A 17,818-nucleotide genomic window follows, 5' to 3' on the forward strand; every position below is an offset into this window, starting at 1 on the left:
GAGGAGGAGAGAGGGAGTGGGGGGGAGAGAGAGAGGGGGAGAGGAAGAGTAGGGAGAGGAGGGAGTGGGGGAGAGGATGAAGGAGAGAGGGAGAGGAGGAGGGAGGGAGTGGAGGAGGGGACTACTCCTATGAGACTGAGTAAGTGGGTGCATCCGGTTTACCTCACCCTGAGAGCCGGGTGGGCCAAATTCACACATTTGAGAGACCATTAAATTGGTTCTAAAGTGAAATCTCCACCCAACCGGGTTCACCGGGCGAGCTAAAACAAGATGGGTATACAGGGTATATGAGGGGGTAGAGGTGGGGGTACAGGGTATATGAGGGGGTAGAGGGTATATGAGGGGGTAAAGGTTGGGGTACAGGGTATATGAGGGGGTACAGGGTATATGAGGGGGTGGAGGTGTAGTGGTAATGTGGGCGGGGCTAGATGTTCTGACAGCACTGCATCTTTGGTTTGTTCTCAGTGGGCTGCACCTGGATGTTGACCACATTGTTGCTAGGAGACATGTCGCTCTCCTGACGCTCTGACATCTGCTTCTGAGAGACGATACGATAGATTTCTGATGGAGGGGAGAGGGAGAAAGGGAGGGAGAGAGAAGATTGGATATGACAGTCTGTCTTGCCAAGATAGCAGATGAAATCAACAGGTGTGACAGAAAAAAGAACATGACACACACACCTGTCAGAATGGTCTGGAAAGCCGTTTCAACGTTGGTGGAATCCAGGGCTGACGTCTCAAGGAAAGACAAACCGTTTTTCTCTGAGGGAACAAAAACAACGTAAGAAAATAAGTTAGAGGCTGTACCAGTTATGGAACATTAGAGACTACCAGTTATGGAACAGAGACTGTACCAGGCTGTACCAGTCATGGAACATTCCACAGGAATGAATGCAAGCATAAAAAGTGACATTAAAACATACATTTTTTGTGAGAAAGCAGCATCATAAATGAAGGAAAGTAGAAAACAGAAATGTATGCAGCTTGTTCAGCGTCTGACACTAGTTCAGAACGGCGAGGCATCTCTAACCTGCGAACGCCCGGGCCTCGTCGGTGGGCACGGCCCGGAGGTGGCGCAGGTCGCTCTTGTTGCCGACCAGCATGATGACGATGTTGGTGTCTGCATGGTCTCTCAGCTCTTTCAACCACCGCTCCACATTTTCATAGGTCAGGTGCTTGGCGATGTCATAGACCAACAGGGCCCCCACCGCGCCTCTGTAGTACCTGCACCATGACATCATCAACAGTGGACAAAGAGGCATGGTCAATTTTATCAATAAAAGCCAGCGTACCATTATAGCCCTTTTAACAACAGGGCACAATGAGCTTTACAGTACCCCGGTCTAGACCCTCAATGAGCTTTACAGTACCCCGGTCTAGACCCTCAATGAGCTTTACAGTACCCCGGTCTAGACCCTCAATGAGCTTTACAGTACCCCGGTCTAGACCCTCAATGAGCTTTACAGTACCCCGGTATAGACCCTCAATGAGCTTTACAGTACCCCGGTCTAGACCCTCAATGAGCTTTACAGTACCCCGGTCTAGACCCTCAATGAGCTTTACAGTACCCCGGTATAGAACCTCAATGAGCTTTACAGTACACCGGTCTAGACCCTCAATGAGCTTTACACTACCCCGGTCTAGACCCTCAATGAGCTTTACAGTACCCCGGTCTAGACCCTCAATGAGCTCAAGCAACAGCACAGTGGTTAAAAAAAACTTCTGTACTCCTATCCACTAGGACACGATAGTACTGTGTCTGACTGGACTCCTATCCACTAGGACACGATAGTACTGTGTCTGACTGGACTCCTATCCACTAGGACACGATAGTACTGTGTCTAACTGGACTCCTATCCACTAGGACATGTTAGTACTGTGTCTGACTGGACTCCTATCCACTAGGACACGATAGTACTGTGTCTGACTGGACTCCTATCCACTAGGACATGATAGTACCGTGTCTGACTGGACTCCTATCCACTAGGACACGATAGTACTGTGTCTGACTGGACTCCTATCCACTAGGACATGTTAGTACTGTGTCTGACTGGACTCCTATCCACTAGGACACGATAGTACTGTGTCTAACTGGACTCCTATCCACTAGGACATGATAGTACTGTGTCTGACTGGACTCCTATCCACTAGGACATGATAGTACTGTGTCTAACTGGACTCCTATCCACTAGGACATGATAGTACTGTGTCTTTGACTCCTATCCACTAGGACACGATAGTACTGTGTCTGACTGGACTCCTATCCACTAGGACATGATAGTACTGTGTCTTTGACTCCTATCCACTAGGACACGATAGTACTGTGTCTTTGACTCCTATCCACTAGGACACGATAGTACTGTGTCTTTGACTCCTATCCACTAGGACATGATAGTACTGTGTCTTTGGCTAGGGGGCTGAGTTCACACACATCACCGGAGTTGAATCCTTCTGAGATCAATGTGCATTAACCAATAGAGAGAGAGACAGTAACCTCTAAGCTCTTTCCCATGATACACGAGGAGGACACTGAAGGAAAGATGACCGTTAGGGATTAGGCCTACTATATTCAGAGTTCTGATGTAAAACATCTATCCTCCCTCTCCACTTCTCCAGGAAGCAGTTTGTCCATGAAATCTCCATCATTATGATCTAAAAGGCAGAACTCTCTCCTCCTCTGAGACACTTGATACCTTACGTCCCCGACTGTGTTCATACTGACACTGAAATATCCTCCCTGCTTCCACACCAGCACCAAACATACATTGAGCACAGGACAGACAGGAGCACAGGATACAGTAACGAGTCTCAGTGGGATTACAGGATACAGTAACGAGTCTCAGTGGGATTACAGGATACAGTAACGAGTCTCAGTGGGATTACAGGATACAGTAACGAGTCTCAGTGGGATTACAGGATACAGTAACGAGTCTCAGTGGGATTACAGGATACAGTAACGAGTCTCAGTGGGATTACAGGATACAGTAACGAGTCTCAGTGGGATTACAGGATACAGTAACGTAATAATAACGATACCTGACGCAATGCCCTGACGCAATGCCCTGACGCAATGCCCTGACGCAATGCCCTGACGCAATGCCCTGACGCAATGCCCTGACGCAATGCCCTGACGCAATGCCCTGACGCAATGCCCTGACGCAATGCCCTGACGCAATGCCCTGACGCAATGCCCTGACGCAATGGCCTAATGCAATGGCCTAATGCAATGCCCTAATACAATGCCCTAATGCAATGCCCTAATGCAATGCCCTGACGCAATGCCCTGACGCAATGCCCTGACGCAATGCCCTAACACAATGGCCTAACGCAATGCCCTAATGCAATGCCCTAATGCAATGCCCTAACGCAATGCCCTAACGCAATGCCCTAACGCAATGCCCTGACGCAACGGCCTGACGCAATGCCCTAACGCAATGCCCTGACGCAATGTCCTAATGCAATGCCCTAACGCAATGCCCTGACGCAATGGCCTAACACAATGGCCTAACACAATGCCCTAATACAATGGCCTAATGCATTCAGTGGTCAAATCTCAGACAACTGAACAGTGAAATGGACAATTATTGTTTTAGGAAAGTAAAAACCAATAAAACAATAGGCTATAAAGTTCTGCATATGCTACACATCCGTTGCAAGGAATAGTGTTTTGTAATTAGTTACAGGCTGTTAAGGACATGTAAATGAGGCTCATTTGGCCAACATTCCTCGTTTATTGATGGCGCTGCCTGCGTTGGTGTAAATGGAATATATTACATGACTAAGTGGGTCTAATAAATGGAATATATTACATGACTGTAAGTGGAGTCTGATAAATGGAATATATTACATGACTGTAAGTGGAGTCTGATAAATGGAATATATTACATGACTAAGTGGAGTCTGTTAAATGGAATATATTACATGACTGTAAGTGGAGTCTGTTAAATGTAATATATTACATGACTAAGTGGAGTCTGCTAAATGTAATATATTACATGACTGTAAGTGGAGTCTGATAAATGGAATATATTACATGACTAAGTGGAGTCTGCTAAATGTAATATATTACATGACTGTAAGTGGAGTCTGATAAATGGAATATTACATGACTGTAAGTGGAGTCTGCTAAATGGAATATATTACATGACTGTAAGTGGAGTCTGCTAAATGGAATATATTACATGACTGTAAGTGGAGTCTGCTAAATGGAATATATTACATGACTGTAAGTGGAGTCTGCTAAATGGAATATATTACATGACTGTATGTGGAGTCGGCTAAATGGAATATATTACATGACTGTATGTGGAGTCTGCTAAATGGAATATATTACATGACTGTATGTGGAGTCTGCTAAATGGAATATATTACATGACTGTATGTGGAGTCTGCTAAATGGAATATATTACATGACTGTATGTGGAGTCTGCTAAATGGAATATATTACATGACTGTAAGTGGAGTTTGCTAAATGGAATATATTACATGACTGTAAGTGGAGTCTGCTAAATGGCATATATTACATGACTGTAAATGGAGTCTGATAAATGTAATATATTACATGACTGTAAGTGGAGTCTGCTAAATATAATATATTACATGACTGTAAGTGGAGTCTGCTAAATGTAATATATTACATATGGATGACCGGTAAATTTCTCAAAGGTTCAATAAATAAAATTATTCCCGGTCACTTGTCCAGCGCCAAATCTTCCTATTGTAAACTCTGGTACAGATCTAGGATCAGCTTACCTTCCCCAATCCTAACGTTAACCATTAGTGGGGGAAAATGCTAAACTGACCCCAGATCAGCATCTAGGGGCAACTTTACCCTACAGCATACTCACGCTGAGGTGATAGCCCGGTAGCGCTCCTGTCCTGCCGTGTCCCAGATCTGAGCCTTCACCGTTTTCCCATCCACCTGGATACTGCGGGTGGCAAACTCCACTCCAATGGTGCTCTTACTCTCCAGGTTAAACTCATTCCGGGTGAAACGAGAGAGCAGGTTGCTCTTGCCCACACCCGAGTCTCCTATCAGAACCACTGGAACACAACGTTAATGGCTGATGGATTCAATTCAATAAAAATCTTTATTGACCCCAAAAGGTCAGGGCCGGATTACACACACACACACTTGAATTTTTCTCTGCCTCATGGGCCCCTGCGGTTTTGGCCCCCAGGGCTTCAACCCATGTAACCTCCTGCATTAATCAGGCCCTACCAAAAGGTCAATGTGTAGCAATTACATGGGGATATGACTTAGTTACATCACGTGGTGCTACATAGACAAGATTCCATCGCATAAAATATCTGACCACCACCATTCACTTTTGCAGTGACACGGTCAAACATCCACAGTGGAGTGTAGCTAACGTTAATTCTTAGTCTATCATCCACAGTGGTGTGTAGCTAACGTTAATTCTTAGTCTATCATCCACAGTGGCGTGTAGCTAACGTTACTTCTTAGTCTATCATCCACAGTGGAGTGTAGCTAACGTTACTTCTTAGTCTATCATCCACAGTGGAGTGTAGCTAACGTTACTTCTTAGTCTATCATCCACAGTGGAGTGTAGCTAACGCTAATTCTTAGTCTATCATCCACAGTGGAGTGTAGCTAACGTTAATTCTTAGTCTTAGGCTTTTTATGTTAAATCAACTTCAAATAGAAAACAACAAAACAGATAGCCACAACACGTGACATCTGTGACATTTAGATTAAACAGCACAGAGGGGGAAAAAACAGGAAAGGGAGATTATAACGTCACATTATTTATCTACGGATGAATGTAGCTAGATAATAACCAATGTTCGTTGCATGTAGCTAAGCTAACCAGCTGGCTAGCTAAACTAGCAATCTAGCTATCTCGGGAAACACCCCGACGTCACTTAATCATACAAAAGTCAGCATTGTTTAGAAACAGCTGCTAACGTACTAACGTTAGGCGTTTGCGTAGCTAACGTTGCAATCCAACTGCTTCACAATTTATGTTTATAATTTATCATCAATATGTAGTTTTCGTTTATAAAACAAATGTGTCAGTGCTATTCACACACCTATATTATACTTCACAGACACAAATTGAAAGGTTTGACTGTTAGCTAAACAGCTGCCTAGCTAACGTTAGCTACCAAGCTAGCTTTGATATCGAGAATCATGCTGTAATGTTACCTTTAAACAGATAATCGTATTCATCATCTCTGGTTCCCATTTTGTAAAAGATATGAGTATTTCGTTTGTATAAGCTGTTTAAAATGCGACGATTTAGCAAATAGATTTTGAAACACTCCGTTAGCTAACGGCGACGGGTCTGTTTTCAGACTGACACTTCCGGGATTTTGTTGTGACGTTGTCTAGCTAGGGGAGAGGGAGAAACAAAAAGGCCGATATTCCTTGTTACGATATGAATTGCAGGCACTTCAAATAAAAATGCACCAGTGAAGTAGTACTCCGCCACAGAAAATAACCACTACAGTGCAGTGGTATTATTATTACATAGATAAGATTTATATACACAATATGAATGAATGTGTAGCACGGGGTTCTATGGTGTAATGGTTAGCACTCAGGACTCTGAATCCTGCGATCCGAGTTCAAATCTCGGTAGAACCTAATTTTTCCCACCTAAAATACGGCGCAGATATACAGAGAAGGCATGTTCTGATGGGAGGAGCCATTAGAAAGCCGATCAAAATACACTACTTGTATAAAACATCACGAACACCTGCTAATTCCATGACTAACCAGGTGAATCTAGTTGAAAGCTATGAACCCTTTCTGAAGTCACCAGTAAATTCCACTTCAATCAGTGTAGAAGAACGCTTTCGACACCTTGTAGAGCCCATGGCCCGACGAATTGATGCTATTCTGAGGGCAAAAAAGTGGGTGCAATTTAATATTAGGACGGTGCTACTAATGTTTTGTACACTCAGTGTATACCTCCACATAAAAAACCCATGAAAACCCACATAAAAAAAACTAAATTGGATTTTAAGAATAATGTGATTTGCCACTAGGTGGCAGAATAGTTCTGATTAGGCTACCTTTCTAGTACTAAACTCCGCGGGGGAATTATAATTATGATAGGATCTAGGGCTAGGCTATCTACACTGAAGAAAAATCTAAACACAACATGTAAAATGTTCGTCCCGTGTTTCATGAGCTGAAATAAACGACCCCGGGAAATGGTTAATTTTGTGCACACATTTGTTTACATCCCTGTAAGAGAGCATTTCTCTTTTGCCAAGATAATCCATCCATCTGACAGGTGTGACATATCATATGCTGGAGAAGTCTGCTCTTCGCTGATGAATCCCAGTTTCAACTGTACTGGGCGGATAGCAGACAGCGGGTATGGCGTTGTGTGTGAGAGCGGTTTGCTGATGTCAACGTTGTGAACAGAGTGCTGCATGGTGGAGGTGGGGTTATGGTGTGGGCAGGCATAAACTACGGACACCGAAGACAATTGCATTTTATCGATGGCAATGTCAATGCACAGAGATACTGTGACCAGAACCTGAGGCCCATTGTCGTGCCATTCATCTGCTGCCATCGCCTCATGTTTCAGCATGATAATGCACGGCCCCATGTTGCAAGGATCTGTACACAATTCCTGAAAATCTCCCAGTTCTTCCATGGCCTGCATACTCACCAGACATGTCACCCATTGTGCATGTTTGGGTTGCTCTGGATCTATGTGTACGACAGCGTGTTCCAGTTTCCGCCAATATCCAGTAATTTTGCACAGCCATTGAAGAAGAGTGGGACAACATTCTACAGGCCACAATCAACAGCCTGATCAACTCTATGTGAAGGAGATGTGTTGCCCTGCATGAGGCAAATGGTGGTCACACCAGATACTGACTGGTTTTCTGATCCACACCCCCTACCTTTTCTCTGTGACCAACAGAGCATATGCATTTCTGTATTCCCAGTCATGTGAAATCCATGAACTGTAACTCAGTAAAATCTTTGAAATTGTTTCATTTTATTAAATAAAAAAAATTAAACATTGAAATTGTTTTATGTTGCGTTTATATTTTTGTTTTTGTCTGGGAAATTAACATTTTTAATAACACTTCACATTAAAGTATACTTACAACTATGTATATCATGTATTATATGTATTTTATATATAGTCCTATGCATTTTTATGTATTTTACCAGTACTTGTGTAGGCTTGCAAGTCAGAATCTTTACAATCAAAGTTTTATAACTTAGTTTGCAAAAAGTTAATTATTAGTTTATAGATAGTGTAGTTCATACATCTTTTACACAGCTATAACACAATGAAATGTTATTTTGGTGCGTCCTATAATGACATAGGGTGACCCGACAGCAGCCAAACAAAACTACGGTACGCAACGTATTCCCCATCACAACCAAAATGGCGGAAGACGGAGCCGGGTCGGCGCTATGAAGAGAGCTGGATATAAATATTATAGTCTATTTCTAGATATCAACGGCTGATTATAATATTGACTGTTTTGTAATGCCAGTGTGTTTTTGAAGAAATCCTGCCGAAGTTGGACGAGGAGTGATATCGCATTTGCTAGTGGAGTAAGTATGATGTTAATTAAACCGTTATTTTGTGAGGAGTTGTTAAGGGTTTAGCTACGAGTTTGCTAGCTAATGTGAGGTAACCGGCCGTAGTCAGGCTAACTAGGGCGAACGGTGTTTTATTCCAGGCTGTCACTATCAGTTTAGTGGGGCACCCCTATGTGAATTTGAGCAGAATTCATGCAGTGAATTCACCGGATAACTGTCCAGACAGACAGTACCAGCCCGTGTGGAGCGTTTGCTTGTACCAGCCTCGGTGTGTCCTGCTTTTAAAGCTGCATTGTCATTGATTTAGTAGCTAGTCGGCTTCTGTAATACCTTCATGCGTATGCATATGACATGCCACGTGTTGCTGTCAGTCTGTCAAGGTGGTGGATAACTGTGTGCATAATGAATATAGTTAGCTTTATATTCGTGCTCTAGAGCATGGAATCACAGTATGGGACCCGTTTATAGAACCCACCTGTGTGGCACGTCAGGTTCTCTGGAGCGGCGCAACATGTTGTGAAGGCAAGCGGTCAATGACCGACTATGACCCTATGCAGGGACATAAGGATTGACTGATTGGTTATATAGTGTCAATAGATTTTTGTCTTGGACTATAATAAAGTCATGTGTGGGTCAGATAGTCTTAAAATGAAGCTAAATATCTTCCTCTGTCAGAATAAATAATTTAAGAGGGGGAAGAAAACCATGTGTTACTTCTGCTTGGCAGAGCTATGCAGTTATTTGCAGCAGGCTTGATGAATGTGCAAACAAGAGTACACCATTAGTTACACGCTCAAGATTGAGGAAACAGCATCGTGGTTTTTGACTGAGGAAACAAAGTTGACCCTACTGTTTAGATTGAGCTGAAGTGAGTATAGTGGAGAAGTGATTTAGATTTTGTATTCACTGGGATGTCTTGGTGGCAACACAACAAGTACACTGTTTGTGCTGTGGAAACAGCTGTATGGAAAGCAGATGTGTAAAAACTTCTCCAAATTCTTGCATACTTTCTTGCATGCTGGAATGATGGAGACATCAGCTATGAGTTAACTTTAGGCTATTAAGATGGATTTCATTGTGTATTTCCTCACGAGAGATTAAAGTGGTGACACCATACAGAACAGACAAGTCAGATCAAATCCTACCATCACACTCTGACAGGAAGATAGACACAACCTACCCATGTGGTTTGGAAACCTCACTGCCACATATACCAGAGAGGTGTTTATATACTCACTCAGTAGACTGCACCTTTCCTCTTCTGGAGCCAGTCAACAGTCTCGATTCTATCCTATCATATCATATTCTATTTTATTCTGTCCTGTGCGTCAATAACTAAGCTAATACCTGACAAACATTGTCAGTGTTCAACACAAACTCAGTTGTCATGATTTATGGAAAATAGTAAAACAATTGTTCGAGAGAGGAAAAATGTAAGCAGTCTGCCATGCCGTGTTTGTTCCCGTTTTAACCAACGGTGTCCTCTGTATCGGAATGTTAAAGGAGGAAAACATGTTGACCACGCAAGAAAAAACACTGTCACACGTGAGAGAGAAATACGTAAAGGTAGTCAGTCAACAGTCGAGTCCTGCCTTTGAACCACACAGCATGAAGATTAGAGTACCAGAAGCAGGGCTCAGGGCCCTGGTCAAAGTAGTACACTACATAGGGAATAGGGTGCAATTTAGGACGAAGACCAAGGCCTTGCCAAAGCCCAGGGGTCCTTTCTCACTGTGCAGAGAGGCAGCAGCTGCACCACTGATGGGCTTCAAAGCAAAGGCAACAGCCTAATGATAGAAGTGCAGATGTCAGTGTCCAGGGATAGGACATTTTAAAGGAGAACCAGACTTCGGACAGGGGAACCAGTACATACATGAGAATGTAGCCTAGTCAGAATAGAAGATGATGCAGAATGTAGCCTAGTCAGAATAGAAGATGATGCAGAATGTAGCCTCGTCAGAATAGAAGATGATGCAGAATGTAGCCTCGTCAGAATAGAAGATGATGCAGAATGTAGCCTCGTCAGAATAGAAGATGATGCAGAATGTAGCCTCGTCAGAATAGAAGATGATGCAGAATGTAGCCTCGTCAGAATAGAAGATGATGCAGAATGTAGCCTCGTCAGAATAGAAGATGATGCAGAATGTAGCCTCGTCAGAATAGAAGATGATGCAGAATGTAGCCTCGTCAGAATAGAAGATGATGCAGAATGTAGCCTAGTCAGAATAGAAGATGATGCAGAATGTAGCCTAGTCAGAATAGAAGATGATGCAGAATGTAGCCTAGTCAGAATAGAAGATGATGCAGAATGTAGCCTCGTCAGAATAGAAGATGATGCAGAATGTAGCCTCGTCAGAATAGAAGATGATGCAGAATGTAGCCTCGTCAGAATAGAAGATGATGCAGAATGTAGCCTCGTCAGAATAGAAGATGATGCAGAATGTAGCCTCGTCAGAATAGAAGATGATGCAGAATGTAGCCTCGTCAGAATAGAAGATGATGCAGAATGTAGCCTCGTCAGAATAGAAGATGATGCAGAATGTAGCCTCGTCAGAATAGAAGATGATGCAGAATGTAGCCTCGTCAGAATAGAAGATGATGCAGAATGTAGCCTAGTCAGAATAGAAGATGATGCAGAATGTAGCCTAGTCAGAATAGAAGATGATGCAGAATGTAGCCTAGTCAGAATAGAAGATGATGCAGAATGTAGCCTAGTCAGAATAGAAGATGATGCAGAATGTAGCCTAGTCAGAATAGAAGATGATGCAGAATGTAGGCTAGTCAGAATAGAAGATGATGCAGAATGTAGCCTCGTCAGAATAGAAGATGATGCAGAATGTAGCCTAGTCAGAATAGAAGATGATGCAGAATGTAGCCTAGTCAGAATAGAAGATGATGCAGAATGTAGCCTCGTCAGAATAGAAGATGATGCAGAATGTAGCCTCGTCAGAATAGAAGATAATGCAGAATGTAGCCTAGTCAGAATAGAAGATGATGCAGAATGTAGCCTCGTCAGAATAGAAGATGATGCAGAATGTAGCCTCGTCAGAATAGAAGATGATGCAGAATGTAGGCTATGAGAAAGACTAAGTAATGTATGAGATTTCTGTCTTCTTCAGCAAAGCTAAAGGAAATCAAATCATATCTTATTTGTCACATGCGCCGAATACAACCTTACAGTGAAATGCTTACTTACAAGCCCTTAACCAACAATGTAGTTTTAAGAAAATAAGATTAACAAATAATTAAAGAGCAGCAGTAAATAACAATAGTGGGGCTGTATATAGGGGGTACCGGTACAGAGTCAATGTGCGGGGGCACCGGTGTTGAGGTATTTGAGGTAATATGTACCATGTAGGTAGAGTTATTAAAGTGACTATGCATAGCAGCGTTCCGGGGGGGGGGAGGCAATGCAAAAAGTCTGGGTAGCCATTTGATTAGCTGTTCAGAAGTCTTATGGCTTGGGGGTAGAAGCTATTTACGAGCCTCTTGGACCTAGACTTGGTGCTCCGGTACCGGTTGCCGTGCGGTAGCAGAGAGAACAGTCTATGTCAGGGGTGGGAGGTTGGAAATAGACACATAACATCGGATGGACTGCTTTAGATTTGGAAACAAAACAAATAAATGGTCATTTCACAGGCTTAGGCTTACATTGACTCAGGGATTGCAAAACAGAAACATCAATTAGGCCTAGGCTAAATCTGGGAACAGAGTATTTTGTAATGTATTAGGCCTACAAATGGGCAGGGTGTCTCCTGAATGTCAGTGGGTGGCAGGATGTCTCCTGAATGTCAGTGGGTGGGCTGTTTTTACACTGTTGTTAGGCTGGCTGGCTGTGTGTTGGGTGGCTGGCTGGCTGGCTGGCTGTGTGTTGGCTGGCTGTCTGTGTGTTGGCTGGCTGGCTGTCTGTGTGTTGGCTGTCTGGCTGGCTGGCTGTCTGTGTGTTGGCTGGCTGTCTGTCTGTCTGTGTGTTGGCTGGCTGGCTGTCTGTGTGTTGGCTGTCTGGCTGGCTGTCTGTGTGTTGGCTGGCTGTCTGTGTGTTGGCTGTCTGGCTGGCTGTCTGTCTGTGTGTTGGCTGGCTGGCTGGCTGTCTGTCTGTGTGTTGGCTGGCTGGCTGTCTGTGTGTGTGTTGGCTGGCTGGCTGGCTGGCTGTCTGTGTGTTGGGTGGCTGGCTGGCTGTGAGTTGGGTGGCTGGCTGTCTGTCTGGCTGTGTGTTGAGTGGCTGGCTGGCTGGCTTTCTGGCTGTGTGTTGGGTGGCTGGCTTTCTGGCTGGCTGTGTGTTGAGTGGCTGGCTGGCTGTCTGTCTGGCTGGCTGTGTGTTGGGTGGATGGCTGGCTGGCTGTGTGTTGGGTGGCTGGCTTTCTGGCTGGCTGTGTGTTGAGTGGCTGGCTGGCTGGCTGGCTGGCTGGCTGTCTGGCTGTGTGTTGGGTGGCTGGCTGGCTGTCTGGCTGTGTGTTGAGTGGCTGGCTGGCTGGCTGTCTGTCTGGCTGTGTGTTGGGTGGCTGGCTGGCTGTCTATCTGGCTGTGTGTTGGATGGCTGGCTTTCTGGCTGGCTGTGTGTTGAGTGGGCTGTGGTCTCAGAGGATTGATGTAACAGCACTAAGTCCTGGCCAGCCTTTAAGTAAGGGGTTTAATAGTCACTTACTAGCAGATGCAAACATTGGGCTTACAGGGTGTTTGTCATCACAAACACTGTTACTGTCTGTCATCTGTAATATCACATAAACCATTGGGCTAAGCTGGGCTATAGGCCTATGCCATGTTCTATCCCAGTAACCATTGGTTTAGGCAGGGCTAGGTTACGTACAGTAACCGTTGGTTTAGGTAGGGCTAGGTTACGTACTGTAACCGTTGGTTTAGGTAGGGCTAGGTTACGTACTGTAACCGTTGGTTTATGCAGGGCTAGGTTACGTACAGTAACCATTGGTTTAGGCAGGGCTAGGTTACGTACAGTAACCATTGGTTTAGGCAGGGCTAGGTTACGTACAGTAACCGTTGGTTTAGGCAGGGCTAGGTTACGTACTGTAACCGTTGGTTTAGGTAGGGCTAGGTTACGTACTGTAACCGTTGGTTTATGCAGGGCTAGGTTACGTACAGTAACCATTGGTTTAGGCAGGGCTAGGTTACGTACAGTAACCATTGGTTTAGGCAGGGCTAGGTTACGTACAGTAACCATTGGTTTAGGTAGGGCTAGGTTACGTATAGTAACCATTGGTTTAGGTAGGGCTAGGTTACGTACAGTAACCATTGGTTTAGGTAGGGCTAGGTTACGTACAGTAACCGTTGGTTTATGCAGGGCTAGGTTACGTACAGTAACCATTGGTTTAGGCAGGGCTAGGTTACGTACAGTAACCATTGGTTTAGGCAGGGCTAGGTTACGTACAGTAACCATTGGTTTAGGCAGGGCTAGCTTACGTATAGTAACCATTGGTTTAGGCAGGGCTAGGTTACGTACAGTAACCATTGGTTTAGGCAGGGCTAGGTTACGTACAGTAACCATTGGTTTAGGCAGGGCTAGGTTACGTACAGTAACCATTGGTTTAGGTAGGGCTAGGTTACGTACAGTAACCATTGGTTTAGGCAGGGCTAGGTTACGTACAGTAACCATTGGTTTAGGCAGGGCTAGGTTACGTACTGTAACCGTTGGTTTAGGCAGGGCTAGGTTACGTACTGTAACCGTTGGTTTAGGCAGGGCTAGGTTACGTACAGTAACCATTGGTTTAGGCAGGGCTAGGTTACGTACTGTAACCGTTGGTTTAGGCAGGGCTAGGTTACGTACTGTAACCGTTGGTTTATGCAGGGCTAGCTTACGTATAGTAACCATTGGTTTAGGTAGGGCTAGGTTACGTACTGTAACCATTAGTTTAGGCAGGGCTAGGTTACGTACTGTAACCGTTGGTTTAGGCAGGGCTAGGTTACGTACTGTAACCGTTGGTTTAGGCAGGGCTAGGTTACGTACAGTAACCATTGGTTTAGGCAGGGCTAGGTTACGTACTGTAACCGTTGGTTTAGGCAGGGCTAGGTTACGTACTGTAACCGTTGGTTTATGCAGGGCTAGCTTACGTATAGTAACCATTGGTTTAGGTAGGGCTAGGTTACGTACAGTAACCGTTGGTTTATGCAGGGCTAGCTTACGTATAGTAACCATTGGTTTATGCAGGGCTAGCTTACGTATAGTAACCATTGGTTTATGCAGGGCTAGGTTACGTACAGTAACCATTGGTTTAGGTAGGGCTAGGTTACGTACAGTAACCATTGGTTTAGGTAGGGCTAGGTTACGTATAGTAACCATTGGTTTAGGCAGGGCTAGGTTACGTACTGTAACCGTTGGTTTAGGCAGGGCTAGGTTACGTACAGTAACCATTGGTTTAGGCAGGGCTAGGTTACGTACAGTAACCATTGGTTTAGGCAGGGCTAGGTTACGTACAGTAACCATTGGTTTAGGTAGGGCTAGGTTACGTACAGTAACCATTGGTTTAGGCAGGGCTAGGTTACGTACAGTAACCATTGGTTTAGGCAGGGCTAGGTTACGTACAGTAACCATTGGTTTAGGCAGGGCTAGGTTACGTACAGTAACCATTGGTTTATGCAGGGCTAGCTTACGTATAGTAACCATTGGTTTAGGTAGGGCTAGGTTACGTACAGTAACCGTTGGTTTATGCAGGGCTAGCTTACGTATAGTAACCATTGGTTTATGCAGGGCTAGGTTACGTACAGTAACCATTGGTTTATGCAGGGCTAGGTTACGTACAGTAACCATTGGTTTAGGTAGGGCTAGGTTACGTACAGTAACCATTGGTTTAGGTAGGGCTAGGTTACGTACAGTAACCATTGGTTTAGGCAGGGCTAGGTTACGTACAGTAACCGTTGGTTTAGCTAGTACTCAGCTACTACTGAGGGAAAGTCTATCTTAATGACCTGCATCTTTACCAGCTACTACTGAGGGAAAGTCTGTCTTAATGACCTGCATCTTTACCAGCTACTACTGAGGGAAAGTCTGTCTTAATGACCTGCATCTTTACCAGCTACTACTGAGGGAAAGTCTGTCTTAATGACCTGCATCTTTACCAGCTACTACTGAGGGAAAGTCTGTCTTAATGACCTGCATCTTTACCAGCTACTACTGAGGGAAAGTCTGTCTTAATGACCTGCATCTTTACCAGCTACTACTGAGGGAAAGTCTGTCTTAATGACCTGCATCTTTACCAGCTACTACTGAGGGAAAGTCTGTCTTAATGACCTGCATCTTTACCAGCTATTACTGAGGGAAAGTCTGTCTTAATGACCTGCATCTTTACCAGCTACTACTGAGGGAAAGTCTGTCTTAATGACCTGCATCTTTACCAGCTACTACTGAGGGAAAGTCTGTCTTAATGACCTGCATCTTTACCAGCTACTACTGAGGGAAAGTCTGTCTTAATGACCTGCATCTTTACCAACTACTACTGAGGGAAAGTCTGTCTTAATGACCTGCATCTTTACCAACTACTACTGAGGGAAAGTCTGTCTTAATGACCTGCATCTTTACCAACTACTACTGAGGGAAAGTCTGTCTTAATGACCTGCATCTTTACCAGCTACTACTGAGGGAAAGTCTGTCTTAATGACCTGCATCTTTACCAACTACTACTGAGGGAAAGTCTGTCTTAATGACCTGCATCTTTACCAGCTACTACTGAGGGAAAGTCTGTCTTAATGACCTGCATCTTTACCAACTACTACTGAGGGAAAGTCCGTTCCTCACCTGCCTCCATCCCTATGTTGTGCGTTACTAGATCCCTGGACTGAATGAATCTCAATTAGAGCTCCTCTTTAATTGACATTCCACCGTGATAAAGTTAACAGGAATTCAATTCACTCCAGGAGTGTCAAACTGGAAAAACAGAGATAATGTGATTGTGGGGGAGGAAAATGCAAATGATAAAAAAGGTTAATCTCTCCTCTCCTCTGCTCCCTCCGCCCCCCCGCTCCTCTCTGATTCAGAGGGATTGGGTTAAATGCAGAAGACACATTTCAGTTGAATGTATTCAGTCGTTCCACTGACTATGTATTTCCTTTAATTTCTCTAATACACAGAACGGGGGATGGGGAGCTTATGGAGGTGAAAGCAATTGGCTGTCTTCATCTTCTGATGAGTCACCAAATCAAAGCACCTACTGGCGCTTCCCAAAGCAAAGAGCTGCCTGTGAATGAAAAACAGGCCAGGACAACTAAAAACACAAGGATTTGGCAAACCTGTTGGCTGCCTTGCCTTGAAGCCTTAAGCTCTCTGAAGAAGGGTTTTCTGCCAGGTAGTGAAGGAATTATCTAGTGGACGTTCCAAATGGAACCCTATTCTCTTTGTCCTGAAGGGCCCTGGTCTAAAGTAGTGATGGATACCTAGAGTGGGTATGAAGGACCAGTACCTAGAGTGGGTATAAAGGATAGATACCTAGAGTGGGTATGAAGGACCGGTACCTAGAGTGGGTATGAAGGACCGGTACCTAGAGTGGGTATAAAGGATAGATACCGAGAGTGGGTATGAAGGATAGATACCTAGAGGGGGTATGAAGGATAGATACCTAGAGTGGGAATGAAGGACCGGTACCTAGAGTGGGTATGAAGGATAGATACCTAGAGTGGGTATGAAGGACCGGTACCTAGAGTGGGTATGAAGGACCGGTACCTAGAGTGGGTATGAAGGATAGATACCTAGAGTGGGTATGAAGGACCAGTACCTAGAGTGGGTATGAAGGATAGATACCTAGAGTGGGTATGAAGGACCGGTACCTAGAGTGGGTATGAAGGACCGGTACCTAGAGTGGGTATGAAGGATAGATACCTAGAGTGGGTATGAAGGACCGGTACCTAGAGTGGGTATGAAGGAAGAGACAATACGTAACAAATTAAGTGATTTCTGGATCATTCTTTCTGACGTACTCTCACTCTGTTTCTATAACTCTGTTTCTATAACTCTATAACTCTGTTTCTATAACTATGTTTCTGTAACTCTGTAACTCCGTTCTATAACTCTGTTTCTATAACTCTGTTTCTATAACTCTGTACTGATGCTGGACTCTTGTGTTTAGGAAAATCAGAGAATATCTTTAGCCTATGCCAATATGCCAGAGTAGATAGAATGTGTTGTTACTTTAAGTCTCTGTGTTTCTCTAAGGACATAAGAACCTGGCTTAAAGACTTAAAGTCCTTCCATCCATATTACATCAGCTGGAGAAAAGGAAGTAGGCTAGCTGTTGAACCACTCCACTTCCTGTGTTATCCCACAGTGTTGGTT

General features: G+C 44.3%; 1 protein-coding gene and 1 non-coding gene across 2 annotated transcripts; one reads left to right on the forward strand and one right to left on the reverse strand.

Moving 5' to 3' along the window:
• Positions 1-378: 378 nt before the first annotated feature.
• LOC120035434 (ras-related protein Rab-11A) lies at positions 379-6,292 on the reverse strand. The gene is made up of 5 exons (XM_038982179.1): positions 6,169-6,292; positions 4,847-5,042; positions 1,030-1,223; positions 681-761; positions 379-561 (listed from the first exon to the last, which is right to left on the reverse strand). Exons 1-5 carry the CDS (start codon positions 6,206-6,208, stop codon positions 425-427), a joined length of 648 nt encoding a protein of 215 aa, XP_038838107.1. The 5' UTR covers positions 6,209-6,292; the 3' UTR covers positions 379-424.
• A 245-nt stretch (positions 6,293-6,537) lies between these two features.
• Positions 6,538-6,609, forward strand: trnaq-cug. Its single transcript has one exon. It is a non-coding gene; the product is annotated as a tRNA-Gln (tRNA).
• The last annotated feature ends 11,209 nt before the right edge of the window (positions 6,610-17,818 follow it).

This window comes from Salvelinus namaycush, unplaced genomic scaffold (genome assembly GCF_016432855.1).
Source record: "Salvelinus namaycush isolate Seneca unplaced genomic scaffold, SaNama_1.0 Scaffold1059, whole genome shotgun sequence".
In the NCBI taxonomy this organism is placed as follows: Eukaryota; Metazoa; Chordata; class Actinopteri; order Salmoniformes; family Salmonidae; genus Salvelinus; species Salvelinus namaycush.

What these genes read in the sequence shown, in the direction of transcription:
- LOC120035434 (XM_038982179.1), bottom strand. Translation starts at nt 6,208, where the DNA reads ATGGGAACCAGAGATGATGAATACGATTATCTGTTTAAAG. An exon ending in TACCGGGCTATCACCTCAGC is followed by an intron (nt 1,224 to 4,846) that starts GTGAGTATGCTG and finishes GTCATGGTGCAG; the next exon opens with GTACTACAGAGGCGCGGTGG. An exon ending in CGAGGCCCGGGCGTTCGCAG is followed by an intron (nt 762 to 1,029) that starts GTTAGAGATGCC and finishes TTGTTCCCTCAG; the next exon opens with AGAAAAACGGTTTGTCTTTC.